Below are 15,943 nucleotides of genomic sequence, written 5' to 3' on the forward strand. Positions count from 1 at the left end.
ACTACCTCGCCCTTGTCACCCGCCCAGATACCATCTGGAGGCGGGTATTTTTTGGGAACGAGGACGAGAGACCCCGGTGGAGAGAGCTCTATTCAGCTTTGGTTCCCCGTCCCGCCGGGGATTTGAGTTGGAGGGTCCTCCATGGAGCACTGAGCACAGGAGAGTATTTGGCACACTTCACGGACTCCCCCGCCGCCTGTCCCTTCTGTGGCGAGCGGGAGTCCGTATTTCACATTTATCTGAGCTGTGCCAGACTGCAGCCCCTCTTATCCACCTTGAGGAACCTTCTTCTGCAGTTCTGGCTGGGTTTTTCCCCTCATCATTTTATTTTTGGGTGCCCAGTGTCCCGAGACAATAAGCCTAGGGATCTCCTAGTTAACCTGCTCCTGGCAGTGGCTAAGGTAGCCATTTACAAGACCAGGAAGCAGCGTTTGGAGAAGGGGGTCCCAACGAACATCGTGGCAGTGTTCCGGGCGCTGGTGCACTCCCGTATTCGGGCAGAGTTCACGTACGCCGAGTCCGCTGGGACGGTTTCGGAGTTTACCTCCCAGTGGGCGTTAGGCGGGGGTGCTCTGCTCGGTATCCCCCATCATGGGTTCTTCTGAGTTAACCCTTCTTTTTTAAGTGCATTTTTTACAGTGCACTTGCTGATTCCCTTATATATTTGTTTGACTGGTTTTTCTTTGTTCTACTTGGTAATAAGTAGAATTGCTGTTTAACTGAATTGGCCGGCTTCGCCGGCCAATCAGTATTGAACCAGATCAAAATAGGCTGCGTCACTCACCTCAGCACTATCACCTGCTGCTGCTTCACTCACCTCAGCACTATCACCTGCTGCTTCACTCACCTCAGCACTATCACCTGCTGCTTCACTCACCTCAGCACTATCACCTGCTGCTTCACTCACCTCAGCACTATCACCTGCTGCTTCACTCACCTCAGCGCTATCACCTGCTGCTTCCCTCACCTCAGCACTATCACCTGCTGCTTCCCTCACCTCAGCACTATCACCTGCTGCTTCCCTCACCTCAGCACTATCACCTGCTGCTTCACTCACCTCAGCACTATCACATGCTGCTACACTCACCTCAGCACTATCACCTGCTGCTGCTTCCCTCACCTCAGCACTATCACCTGCTGCTTCACTCACCTCAGCACTATCACCTGCTGCTTCACTCACCTCCGCACTATCACCTGCTGCTTCACTCACCTCAGCACTATCACCTGCTGCTTCACTCACCTCAGCACTATCACCTGCTGCTTCACTCACCTCAGCACTATCACCTGCTGCTTCACTCACCTCAGCACTATCACCTGCTGCTTCACTCACCTCAGCACTATCACCTGCTGCTTCACTCACCTCCGCACTATCACCTGCTGCTTCACTCACCTCAGCACTATCACCTGCTGCTTCACTCACCTCAGCACTATCACCTGCTGCTGCTTCACTCACCTCCGCACTATCACCTGCTGCTTCACTCACCTCAGCACTATCACCTGCTGCTGGTTCACTTCGTTGACTCATTCAGAAAGCGGAAACCAGCAAATGCCGCCAGGAAAATGTTTATTTTACTGTGGGAGCAGGCACTAATATTCGCCACACTTTCATGGCCAATTTGCCACTTATGGTGATTGGCGACAGGGTTGCCCACCTCGGGTCTAGACCATAGCAATGCTATATTATGTTTCACACAAGGTCCACTTTGTATGGTTTAGATCAGGGGTTCGTAACTGAGGGGCGTGGGGGGCTTGAGATTTTCCAGGGGGGGTGCTGCAGTTAGAGGTCCCGCGCTCTCCCCCAAGGCATTTAAATTAAATGTCGGGTGGCCGCGCAAGGCCTCTAACTTCCCTTAGCTTCCTGTCGTCAGGGCAATTTGACGCCACGGTGTAACGTTACCATGGCAACATGACGTCACATGACCCTGCTGTGTCATTTGGCGGCGGAGCCAAGTTGGGGGGGCTCGAGCAAGTGGAGACAGCATGCAGGCGGGAAAGTTTGTGCACCCCTAGTTTAGATCATTAGGCAGGTGGCTGCTCCCCTCATCATTCCAGTTTGGAGCTGTGGAGAGCACACACAGGCGAGCAAGCTGCTGCCAGAGACTTCTTGGGGTCCAGTGAAGTGGACATGACTCAAATCCACCAATTGAATATCACTAATTTATACCTATGTTGTATCCATATTATTCATATATAAACCTGTTTGTATCGCTTATTAAGTTAAACATATTTTTAGTGCAAGTATTGCTCTTGTTTTCCTTTATCTTTCCCATAGCAACTTTAGCCAAATGTATATAGGAGGTCGTGTTCTGCACCGTTATCCATAGCACAGGTTACAAATCGTTATTTTGGTGCATTTATCTGACCTGAGGGACTTGGGTCTGTTTTCCTATCAGTGGCTAACTGTTTTCATTTCCTCCTTTGAAGACATTTACAGCATGGTGTAACTCGCACCTCCGTAAGGCTGGGACACAGATTGAGAATATAGAAGAGGACTTCCGAGATGGTCTTAAACTCATGTTACTACTTGAGGTTATTTCAGGTGAGCAAATATTTGTATCCTGGAAAGACCAAATCATACAACTGTAATTGAGTAAGATGCATTCTCTGGCTTATGTGTACGCACACACCTACCACACACACCTACCACACACACCTACCACACACACCTACCACACACACCTACCACACACACCTACCACACACACCTACACCACACACATACACGTTCCCCCTCCCCACATCATAACATACTGTAATTTGCTCTGAGAGCTGAAAACTGGAAACTATTGCTATGCAAAAATTATTTGTATTTTTAATGTAACACGATCAAATGTTAAATATACACGGTCACTACTTTCTCCTTCTCTATAATTTCGAGACATGCCAATTGATTTTGTTAAAAGTAATCTATTTAAATCTGTGCAAATTAAATATATATAATTAAAAAAAAAATGAAACACTGTTTTCATTAATCTAAACAAGTAATAATACGGCTTCATAACGGAGCAATATTTCATGTGCTAATCAATATTACTTCCTAATGTTTCCACCCTTTGGAGAACCGATACATTTGTGGAAAGTGATCCCCTGTTAATAAGTAGTGTTTGTGTTTGACTTTATCAAATGAATCGTATGCTTTAAAGCAGCGGTGCGCAAACTGTGGGGCGCGACACCCAGGGGGGGCGCGAGACTGCCGGTGGGGGGCGCGGGGTTTACAGAGGCCCCGCGCACTTCCCGAAGGCACTTAAATTAAGTGCCAGGGGAGCTGCAGGGCCTCTGTAAACCATACTTACCCGTGACTCCGGCGGCTTCCTTCTTGCGTCGCCATGGCAACTTGACGCCGCGAGGTCATGTGACGTCACGTTGCTATGGCAACGTGATGTCATGACGCCGGAGGGCGGCTCATTGGTGGTTAGGGGGGGCGCGGAAGAGAGGGGACCGCCGGCAGGGGGGCGCAGGGAAAAAAGTTTGCGCCCCCCTGCTTTAAAGAATGCAGCCGGTGGGATATGTTCACTTATATTATCTTTCCCACTGATTAGGTGAGCGTTTGGCCAAACCTGAAAGAGGCAAGATGCGCGTGCACAAAATTTCCAATGTGAACAAAGCCCTGAATTTCATAACCGGCAAGGGGGTGAAGTTGGTATCTATAGGTGCTGAAGGTGAGTGAGGGAGCCATTTATGTTTGCAATAGTTACTCTGCTTTGTACTCTTATTTGCTATCATATTTCAGCCATTGTTAAGGTGTATATTATTATGATGACATTATAAGATTGTTAGGGGGGTGGTGGGGGGGCTGGAAATGACCCGGCGGTCTTGGTACATGTTGGCACCAATGACAAAGTTAGAGAAAGATGGAGGGTCCTAAAAAAATGATTACAGGGATCTAGGCCAAAAGCTTAAGGCAAGGACCTCCAAGGTAGTATTTTCTGAAATACTACCAGTGCCATTCGCTACCGCAGGGAGACAGTCAGAGATCAGGGAGGTTAATGCATGGCTAAGAAAATGGTGCAGGAAGGAGGGGTTTGGGTTTTTAGAGCACTGGGACTCCTTTTCTGAGAGGTGCCATCTATATTCTAGGGACGGATTGCACCTCAATGAAGAGGGATCTTCTGTGCTAGGGGGGAGAATGCTAAAAAGGTTGGAGGAGAGTTTAAACTAGGATGGAGGGGGAGGGGAATGAAACAGATAACGAACTAAATACAATAAAAGAGGAAACAAGGGGTTTTGGAGGTAGAATGGGGGCAAGTGCGAGTTTAACGAGCAGCGAGATACCAATAGTACATACAGATAATACTAGAAAACTTCTAAAGACTAAATCAAGTGGGCGCAGAAAGGAAGGAGCAGATAAGATAATAGTATAGGCTGAAAAAAACAAAACCTGAAATGCATGCTTGCTAATGCAAGAAGCCTGACAGACAAAATGGGGGAGCTTGAATTAATAGCTGCATGGGAGCAGCATGATATCATAGGCATTACTGAAACATGGTGTGATGAAACTCATGACTGGGCAGTTCATTTAGAGGGTTATTCCCTTTTTCGGAAGGATCAAACAAATAGAAGATGAGGTGGAGTACGTTTATATGTTAAACTGGATCTAAAAACTATAATAAGGGAAGATGTTTACGAAGGGAATTATGAAAATGTAGAGACTTTGTGGATACAAATTAGCAGTGGAGGTAAAAGTATAAAGAAAATGTTTGTGGGAATATGCTATAAACCGCCAAATATCTGTGAGATTGAGGAAGCTAAAATACTTTTGCAAATGGAGAAGGCATCAAAACTGGGTCATGTTTGCATAATGGGTGATTTTAATTATCCAGACATAGGTTATGGCAATGAGATTAGGGTAACAACAAAAGGAAATAGGTTTTTGGGGGTGCTTAAAGACAATGATATCACCCAAATTATTGAGGAACCAACCAGGAGAGAGGCAATACTAGATTTGGTAATATCAAACAATGTAGAAGTAATAACAAATATTCAAGTCCTGGAACATTTGGGTAGCAGTGATCATAACATGGTCTCATTTGAAATACATGATCAAAAACGGATTACTTGGGTTCAACAAATACCTTAAACTTTAGAAAAGCAGATTTTAATAAACTGAGGTCTAATCTAGTAGTAATACACTGGGATGATGTAGAAGAAAAATGGTCAGTCTTTAAAGCATTGCTAGAAAAGCACACTTATCAGTGTATACCCTTGGGTAATAAGTATAAAAGAAATAAGTCAAACCCAATGTGGCTAAATAAACAGGTAGGAGAGGAAATGGACAAGAAGAGGAAGGCGTTTAGATTATTTAAGTCAGAAGGGACAGAGGCATCGTATCAGAATTATAAGGAATGTAACAAAAATTGCAAAAGGGCAATCAAATTAGCAAAAATGGATAATGAAAAAAGGATTGCAATAGAAAGTAAGGTCAACCCAAAAAAGTTCTTTAGGTATCTTAATAACAAAAAAATGAGAAAAGAAAATATAGGACCCTTTCAGTGTGAGATGGGTAGGCAGATTATTGGAGATAAGGAAAAAGCAGAGATATTAAACAAATTATTTGCCTCTGTGTTTACCAGGGAAGAATCAAGTTCAATAGTAGTGCCGCAGGAGGAAGCCACAACCTCCATATTAATTAACAATTGGTTAACTGAGGAAGAAGTTCATAAGCGACTTGAAAAAATTTAAGTAAATAAGGCACCTGGCCCCGATGGCATACATCCAAGAGTTCTCAAGGAGTTAAGCTCAGTAATAGCCAAACCATTACATTTAATATTCAAGGACTCCATTTCCACAGGCTCAGTACCACAAGATTGGCGTAAAGCAAATGTGGTGCCTATATTTAAAAAGGGAGCTAGATCACAACCGGGAAATTACAGACCTGCAAGCCTGACTTCAATAGTAGGGAAACTACTTGAAGGTTTAATACGGGATAATATTCAGGAATACCTAATGGAAAACAAAATTATTAGTAATAGTCAGCATGGATTTATGAAGGATAGATCTTGCCAAACTAACCTTATTTGTTTCTTTGAGGAGGTAAGGAGGAATTTAGACCAGGGTAATGCAGTTGATGTGGTCTACTTAGATTTTGCAAAGGCTTTTGATACGGTTTCACACGAGAGGTTGGTGTACAAAATTAAGACACTTGGACTCAGTAATAATATATGCACCTGGATTGAAAACTGGTTAAAGGACAGACAAATGGAACTTTTTCAGGTTGGGCTAAAGTTGTGAGTGGAGTGCCTCAGGGATCGGTACTGGGACCCCTGCTTTTTAACTTGTTTATTAATGACCTTGAGGTTGGGATTGAGAGCAAAGTCTCCATCTTTGCTGATGATACTAAATTGTGTAAGGTAATAGAATCAGAGCAGGATGTAATTTCTCTTCAGAAGGACTTGGAGAGACTGGAAACTTGGGCAGGTAAATGGCAAATGAGGTTTAATACAGATAAATGTAAGATTATGCATTTAGGATGCAAGAATAAACTGGCGACTTACACATTACGATAAATTGGGGGAATCCTTGATGGAGAAGGATTTAGGAGTGCTTGTAGACAGCAGGCTTAGCAATAGTGCCCAAAGTCATGCAGTAGATGCAAGGGCAAACAAGATCTTATCTTGCATCAAACGGGCAATGGATGGAAGGGAAGTAAACATAATGATGCCCCTTTACAAAGCATTAGTAAGACCACACCTTGAGTATGGAGTACAATTTTGGGCGCCACTCCTTAGAAAAGACATTATGGAACTAGAGCGAGTGCAGAGAAGAGACACCAAATTAATAAAGGGGATGGACAATCTAACTTATGAGGAGAGGCTATCTAAATGAAATTTATTAACATTAGAAAAGAGGCGTCTAAGAGGGGATATGATAACTATATACAAATATATTCGGGGACAGTACAAGGAGCTTTCAAATGAACTATTCATCCCAAGGGCAGTTCAAAAGTCTCGGGGGCATCCCTTTAGGTTGGAGGAAAGGAGATTTCACCAGCAACAAAGGAAAGGGTTCATGACAGGGCAATTACAATGTGTAATTCATTACCCATGGAGACTGTGATGGCAGATACAATAAATTTGTTCAAAAAAAGGTTGGACCGCTTTTTAGAAAGGAAAAGTATACAGGGATATACCAAATAAGTAAACATGGGAAGGATATTGATCCAGGGATTAAGCCGATTGCCAATTCTTGGAGTCAGAAAGGAATTTATTTTTCCCCTTATGAGATATGTTACTGGGGATTTTTGTTTGCCTTCCTCTGGATCAATAAGTAAGTATAGATATAGGATAAAGTATCTGTTGTCTAAATTTAGCATAGGTTGAATTTGATGGACATATGTCTTTTTTTTCAACATCATCTACTATTTAATTATGTAATATTTTCAAGGTACTTAATGTTTATGATGGCTAGTATGATAAACTGCCTGTTTCAATCTGATAAAGAAGTGATTGAAGATATTGCCACATGGATTCATTGCTCCAGGTTCTTTGTTGGAAGGGAAATCTCCCATTCTGTAACTGGATTATACATTTCATTGCATTTACAACAATCGGATTATGATTTGTGTGCTTCATAGTTCAGCATGACCCATTCTTGTAACAAGGTTATAGCTCATAAAGTTCACTTGGTTACATCAGGATTGTTTCTATGGCCGTTATTCAGTAAATTGTGAGGTTCCCCATGTTGGGAAAGATTTTTGTTTATTCACTGTAGTGGAGCTGATATCTTCTCTAGCAATGGGAAGCTCATTTGTTGCAGGGACAACGCAACGACACGTGGGTGTTCTGAGTATAGGCTTTTTATTCCAGCCAGCAAAACATGGAACAAAAATAGGAGCTTTTCTTCAGCATATATAGGGTTAACCCTTCACATAAGTCTTTGATAAGGGCTTCGCTATTTCTCCAGCAAGGGTTTCTCAAGTCCATGTTACTGGAGAGCAAGATTTCCTGTATAAACAGACCTTATTGCAGCCCTTCAGCCCTTCTGCATGTGTTTCTCTGGTGCAGGCAAGAAGAACCGTCCACAAGTGAAGAGTCTGTGTTTTTCAAGCCCCTTAATGAGGCAGTTGGGACTTGGTTAATTAACCCAGCCTTTTTAAAGCTGTGATTAACCAGGTCATTGCTGGACTGCAGACCTATACATAGGTCCCCCAGGCATACTGAATTCACCCGTCACACTCCTCCACAGCATTTGTAATATAGTACTGCTGTGCTGAACAGGCTTTCCTGGTGTTTATATGTCCTGTAATATGGTCGCTGGAGTAGTTTGCGAATTGTCTCTTAAGTTTATCCAATATTTGCATGGTAAATAGTGGGAAAGCAGCATTGAGTTGAAGCCTATCTTCCTCAGCAGACATTCTCTGATATTGCTGTAGTCCGAATGTAGATGTTTTTGAAATGCACGAGGCAGGTTTGACAGCTGTAACTTTAGTTCTAGACCTGAGCAGTGCCGTCTTAACGCATGGGCACGCTGGGTAGCTGCCTGGGGGCCCCACGAGCACAGGAGCCCCACAAGCACAGGGGCCCCATGCTAATCTTTGCACAGACCAGAATTTAACACTAATTTTCCGATCACCGGCCTCAGCATTCAAATCTCCCGCTAACTCGGTAGAAGGAGAAAAATTACGACTTATAGCAGAGTTGGCAGGGCCCAGTGCGCTGCTTTGCCCGGGGGACGATAAGGCTGTTAAGACGGCCCTGGACCTGAGCCCAGTGCAGATATGCTTCAGAACCGGCAATTGTACTTAGTGCAGTCTAATTATGCTCTTTGGTTTCATTGTCTAGTTTGTTGGGTATATAATAGTATAGCGGTCAACTAACTCTATGAAACAAACATTCATAGCATTGTGAGCGTTCTCGCTCGCTCTTGAACCCAAAGGAAATGTAATACCTTCCAATAAAGGAAAAATATAAATTAAACCACCTATATTCCAACAAAACCCAATATCATTTATTCTGAAGCAGGCAAGAATTTTGAGCCTGCAGAAACTTTTTAGAAATGGATTTTCTTCCAGAATTATACAAAATTAGACCCCACTTATCAGGATCTCTCTGCTCACGCAAAACCGATATCAATGATGTATTTAATCAATGATCAAAACCTACACATCTGAAAGAAATAGTTTGACATTTAAAACATTTCTATTTCTCGCTAAATGACTTGCATACCGTACACCCCTTTAGAGAATGACTAGCTTTGGTGAGTATTAAGAATTGCTAAAAGCTCATTTAACAAAGTCGGAAGGTAATTCATATCGGAAGTATAGACAATGTGATGACCGCTTTAAAAACATTAGCTGCCTTAGAAAAGCGGACCATATGTAATCAAATAAATGTCAGATTTTTTTTTTTCTAAGAAGTCTTCCGGGGAGGTAGTCGCCAAAATGGCAGCAGAAGTAAAGCGTTCCCACCGCGTCTAGGTCCAACAAGGCCGTGGATGTAATAAGGGAAGAAGTGCTCCAGGTGGACAGACCACAGACCAGCTCAAAAATGGAAAAGAAAAACCACAGCAGTAAGCTGTGACCTCGAAGTCAGAGGCTAACTACATGGAAGCCTACCTTGTGGTGCGGGAGAGGTACCGTCTGCTGACGTTCGGGCAGAGGCCGAGAGGGGTCTAACCTTGCAGCCCCCCTCCCACCTCCCCAATACTTAATAAGCGGAAGCTCTCCTACGGGGTGAAGAGACGTAGCGATGGTGGACTGTTGGCACCATGGCATTCCTTATACACAAAGGGACGGCGGTACTCCGGTGTGTGTTTTAATTTGAAATGGAGTCAATAGCAGTTAAATAATGAACAACATGTTGCAAACCATTACTCTTTTGCAATGCGTCAAGAGCGGTGGTGAGCAGGGCGATGATCTTTCATCACAAAATGAGACAATTTAGACACGCTTTTGAGGAACTAAACTTCCAGTTAACAAGTCTACAAAGAGTTTAAACAAAATTCCAATACTTAAAGTGAAGTGTGTCTGCGTTTCTGTGTGTCTGCGTGTCTGCATCACTTCATGTGAGAGAGAGTGACTGACACCACCCCACCCCCTGCACCGAACAAAACACCAGCTCCTAAATATTCTGTCTGGCTCTTAAGAAGTATTTAATATTTTTGTCCACCCTTGGCTTACACAATTTATTTGGAATGCTTACCTCATTCTAAAATAATTTCACTTCCTAATAATATTGAAACCAATATTATATTTTATGGACCTATAAAGGCATTGGATAAATTAGGCAAGAAACTGGGTACAAATAACGAAGTAACTAAATATTTACCGCTGTGTGGAAATGCAGACTTCAAAGGGATTAACTTTGGCACTTTTAAAAAAAATTGCGAAAAGTGGGATTAAAACTAATTAAAGACTTTTTGGATTTGAGAAAGAAATTCCATCTTCCACAAACATCTAATCTACAGATTAGACCAGTGTTTTTCAACAGGCGTCGAAAAACCCTGGGGTTCCCAGGACATCCATAAAGGGTTCCCAGCAATCTGAAAATTGTACCAAATACAAAAGAATTTCCAATGCATCTGATCTCAGAGGCACTATTAAAGAGGGCTGGGGTTCCTCAGAACTTCACAACATAATCATAGGGTTCCCCAAAACATAAAAATATCCAACACAATTAGTCACATCACATACCTCTTAAAAACAGAAGCTTTTGTTGAAGTGTGAACTCTGTTAAATAGATGGAAGCTATACTCTTCAAAACGGCATATAAAGGGCTGTGGAATCTGCAGATTTAAGGGATATATAATTTTGTTTGATACATAGGGCTTACATATCACAAAAACGATATGCTAATTTTCGACATGATGTAGCTGTTCGAAGTCCCAAAGTGTAATGGAAGTAACGCAGATTTGAATCATGTTTTTGGAAAGTGGAAAGATTTAAAGCTACTGTCTTAAGATAATGGGATATGTTAGTGATTTACTAAATTGGAAGGCAGACTTATCATGTGCACATCTTTTGTTTGGCAACAATGGGGAGCTGTGCCTTAGTGACAGACCTATCCATCAATTATTAGATGTTGTGCTCCTTGTCTCTCGAAAATGTTTACTCATGAATTGGCTAATGAGAAATCCTCCCACAATTACCCAGCTAAAAAATATCTGTTCCTTATGTCACAGGAGTGACGTTGCCATTGTGGATATGAACAAAAAGTCTGGGAAATTCTACTTTAAATGGGAAAAGTTTATCATAAGCTTAGACGTGCAAAAAAAGAAACGCAATCCTCGGCGAAGGAATGGTATATACTAGTCAATTGGAGATGTGGGGAAGAATTTAGAGGGTGAAAGAAACATGCAATGCAAGCCAAAGTTTCACTGTCCTAATGTGATATTAAGTAGTTTAGTATATTGATTTGAATGTTTATCATTTTAAGTGTAAATGTTAGAATTGCCAATACGGTTATACTTGTAAAATCTCTTGTATCTTTATCTGCCATTTTTTTTCTTGGTTGCATTATATATACTTTGTGGTTTCTTTTCTGAACATAGTGTTTGGATCTTTATCCTCTGGAACATTTTTTTTAATTGTTTTGTCAATTTTTTTTAACGCGTCCCAATTTCTTATATTTTCACCACCACACATGTATGTATATGTGTGTTTATAAATATATTACATACTGTATATAGTTCCCTCCCTACTCCACGCCAAATGCTACTTTTTCTTTTTTCTTTCCTCCTCCCCATGCATTTAGTTTTGATTAATATCACAAAGTGAACGTCTTACATACTTACTATTATATGATTGAAGCTTTTTTTTATGCAGTGATTTGATAGAAGTATCACTTATTTATTTCTACAGATCTTGTTGTAGAAAATATTGCCTATCTTTTAGCAATCAATTATGTACGTCCGGTTTTTATTTTATTTTTGTCCTTTATATTTAAAAACGAATCAAATTATATTGGAAAAACCCCTATAATGGCCGTTTGCATTCCAGTGCAGGCATACCCCGATTTAAGGACACTCACTTTAAGTACACTCGCGAGTAAGGACATATCGCCCAACAGGCAAACTGCAGCTCACGCATGCGCTTGTCGTTACGTCCTGAACAGCAATACCGGCTCCCTACCTGTACCGAAGCTGTGCGCATGCGGGGAGACTATAAGGCCTGTTACACATGCGTTATTTACATCAGTTCTGCACGTATATGACGATTGCAGTACAGTACATGCATCGATAAGTGGGGAAAGGGAGTGCTTCACTTTAAGTACATTTTCACTTTACATACATGCTTCAGTCCCATTGCGTACGCTAATGCGGGGTATGCCTGTACTAAGGTTCACATGTAAGTAAACTGTACAGAAGTGCAATAAATGACGGATGACCCTGGTCATGGCATTAATGTACCCGGCACGGCAGTTTGCGAGAAGCGTTTGCCGACATTGACATATTTAGTGAGGCTTGTGGCCAGTTAGCAGTTGAATTGAAAGAAGCACCGAAAGTGTAACATACTGCAGAAGATATTGATGTGACGTGTTTAGTTTCTCTCTCTTCATTATACTATTCACTCCACAAATACAGCATCCAACAAACACCAGGGAGACTAGGACGGAAATTCTGTGCTGTGAATTAACGTGCAGCGTATATGCTCATTGTCAAGAAACGAAGAGGTTGAGATTTTCTGAATGCGTTTTAATAAGAACTAAATTCTCTTTATACATCAGCTTGCACAACAGAAGGCAAAAAACTTGCAAGTGATTAAAGGTCCAAAAACACCCCTAACTTTAATATGCAGGTAGTAAAAAAATATATAAATATTTCATGTAATAAGTGACCAATTGAAGATGAATTGCTCCTCATGGGGAAGGCGTCTGTTGTTTTTATTTTACCAGAATGACTTTATTTGTCTTTTCAGAAATTGTGGATGGCAATGCTAAAATGACACTTGGAATGATTTGGACCATTATCCTCCGTTTCGCTATTCAAGACATTTCTGTTGAACGTAAGATTTCCTGCCATACTGACTGCATAAGCAGTGACCGCTTCAATACATACCTTGCTCCATTTATATCTGGTCATTATCAGGGCCGCTTTATACATTATCTTTTAGGGCCTACAATATTTCACTTGAAAAAATACCTAAACAAAAAAAAAATCACAAAATAAGAGAAAACAGCAAATTTTAATTTAAAATGCCTTCGAAGTATCGATACCTTTAAATATAGAAACAAAAGTATCGATGCCAAATATCGCCATTATCTAAAGAAACAAGCAAACGATGAAATTAGCATAAAAGTGAGTAAAAATATCGGACACACAGGCCTCTAGAAATAAAAGTGCTTAGGGCCTACAAAGGGCTTAAAACGGTCCTGGTCATGATGGTGACGAGCACTGATCTGTTGGAAATGTTCCATGTGATTGCACCGGCTGTGTGGATTTGATAGAGCGTGGGAAGAGTGATTTTCGGCCTCTTTTTTAGGCCTCAGTAATGAAGACAGACCTTTCATCAGAATTGCTTGTAAAAAAATTACTTAATTCTTAGTGGTTGTGTCAGACAGATCAATGGCTGGTAGCCTTCCAATTATTTAATATTTTTGATCTCTTTTCTGCAGCAAATGTAATACATATTTAATACTATTTACACACTTTTTGTCAGGGGATGTTAATACCTTGCAGTATAAATGCGACTATAAGAGGAATATAAAAAAAACAGATGTAGTCCATAGGCATAGTGTTACCCTACTCGGCTCCCCCTTCTCCGGCTGAGACACGTTACAAATTCAAGCAAAGTGACGCATACCGTATAATATGCATATAACCTCCGTTTTTCAGCAACATACCTGTTTGTGTAGCATGCTGCATTCATACATCCATGATCGCCTTTTCACAATGGCACTGGTGTTACTTGTTTACACAGAAACATCTGCCAAAGAAGGTTTACTATTGTGGTGTCAAAGAAAGACTGCACCATACAAGAATGTGAATATCCAGAACTTCCACATCAGGTCAGTGCTATGTGGAGCGTTGCATTGTTGGAAAGACCAGGAGTGATACGCAGGGTATAAAGTGCAAAGGAAAAAATCCCGCGGCCCTCTTCCCGCAGTGCAGCCAATTTGTTCACCAGTAAAAACTAACGGCTTGTGTAGGCTCAGTAGATTTATTTTCCAATCCATACTGATGGAGGGCAGTGTTGATAGAAAACTCAGGGAGCACACGCCATCGGTAAGTACATGAAAAGGAATACACAACATACTGTAGTGCAATCCTGTCTGAACACAGGGATAGGGGGCGGGGGGAATACACTCCCCAAAAACACACTCACAAGGTAGCTAAAGTATACAAGCCTGGAGGCCCAGACTAGGGTGTGGTGTCTTATATGAAATTGATGTAGAGGACTCTCCTGGTAGCTTGCTAGTGGTGCTACAGCAGTTTCCACCCAGTCATGCAACCCGAGACAAGAACAGGGTGGTGTAGGAGGTACAATCTGTATTGATGCACAAGTAAGATACTTAACAATGCACACTCGCATGTAGACCTGCAAACAGAAGCAGAAAGACGCGAGTGAGACGAGGTCTGTGTGAGCAGCAGCCCCCGTTGTGAAGGCTACTACTGTCGCGGTGTGTTCAGCACTAATCGCCACCAGAGAATGAACCCAGCCTTTTCCGTACATTGCCCTGTTTGCAGGTCTACATGCGAGTGTGCATTGTTAAGTATCTTACTTGTGCATCAATACATTTTGTGCCTCCTACACCACCCTGTTCTTGTCTCAGGTTGCATGACTGGGTGGAAACTGCTGGAGCACCACTAGCAAGCTACCAGACGTGTCCTCTACATCAATTTTATCTAAGACACCACACCCTAGTCTGGGCCTCCAGGCTTGTATACTGTAGCTATCTTGTGAGTGTGTTTTTGGAGAGTGTATTCCACCCCCCTCCCCCCCCCCCCGCCCCCTATCCCTGTGTTCAGACAGAATTGCACTACAGTATGTTTTTCATGTACTTACCGGTGGCGTGTGCTCCCTGAGTTTTCTATCAACACTGCCCATAAGAACCAATGGGATAGGTTCATCTAAGGTCGAGACGTTGTGATCATTGATTCATTTATATTTAACCCATTCCTAGTTGCCACATTCCTTTGCACTGTAGCGCCGGGTGTTGTTTTTTGCTTTACGATGGAGTGCAGTGGTTTGGGAGTTGGGTTTGTGTGCTGATGCTAGTCCTGTGTATTTTGCAGCTGGAAGGATGGTCTTGGCTTCTGCGCTCTCATTCACAAACACCGCCCAGAACTCATAGACTACGGGAAGCTACGGAAGGTAGTTGCATGTCATTTTGTTGAACGAGGAGGAGTAATCCTGCGTCACAAATGTATAAGTGTATAATACTTATTTGAAGTGAATGAGGAGGTTGGCAGAAAAAGAGCTAGGGAATCTCTTATGCTGCACTCTTATTGATGCCTCTTGACTGAATAGTATTTATTAAAACTTAGTCTAGAAAAGTGCTGCGTAAGGGATCGCCTATCTCTTTTTCTGATGTAATTTTGTTGTAATGAAAAATGTATTTTGCGGCTACCTTTTTTCAATAAAGGTTAAGGTTAAAGGTGTTGAGTAGAGATGTGCGTTCTTTAAGCACAGGCTTTGAGAAATGTGTCAAAAAAATTTTTTATTTACCAAAAAAACAAACTTTTAAAAAGTTTGACAAGTTTCCATAGCCTAAAATATAGATCTCTCTATTCATTATTCTCTCTATCCTCTCTCTATCATCTCTCTATCATCTCTCTATCATCTCTCTATCCTCTCTCCTCTCTCTATTCTCTCTCTATCCTCTCTCTCTATCCTCTCTCTATCCTCTCTCTCAATTCTCTCTCTCAATTCTCTCTCTCAATTCTCTCTCTCAATTCTCTCTCTCCTCTCTCTCTATTCTCTCTCTCTCTCTATTCTCTCTCTCTCTATTCTCTCTCTCTCTCTCTATTCTCTCTCTCTCTCTATTCTCTCTCTCTTTATTCCCTCTCT

At 41.9% G+C, this 15,943-nt stretch overlaps 1 protein-coding gene across 6 annotated transcripts in view; it reads left to right on the forward strand.

Moving 5' to 3' along the window:
• Positions 1-15,943, forward strand: part of ACTN1 (actinin alpha 1) — a 91,773-nt gene that overhangs the window by 36,347 nt on the left and 39,483 nt on the right. For all 6 annotated transcript variants that reach the window (XM_075613291.1, XM_075613292.1, XM_075613293.1 and 3 more), the window contains exons 2-6: positions 2,425-2,539; positions 3,540-3,659; positions 12,851-12,937; positions 13,853-13,940; positions 15,169-15,247. In XM_075613291.1, the coding sequence (XP_075469406.1) occupies positions 2,425-2,539; positions 3,540-3,659; positions 12,851-12,937; positions 13,853-13,940; positions 15,169-15,247 (489 nt within the window). The remainder of the gene's footprint in view (positions 1-2,424; positions 2,540-3,539; positions 3,660-12,850; positions 12,938-13,852; positions 13,941-15,168; positions 15,248-15,943) is intronic.

Source organism: Ascaphus truei, chromosome 9 (assembly GCF_040206685.1).
Source record: "Ascaphus truei isolate aAscTru1 chromosome 9, aAscTru1.hap1, whole genome shotgun sequence".
In the NCBI taxonomy this organism is placed as follows: Eukaryota; Metazoa; Chordata; class Amphibia; order Anura; family Ascaphidae; genus Ascaphus; species Ascaphus truei.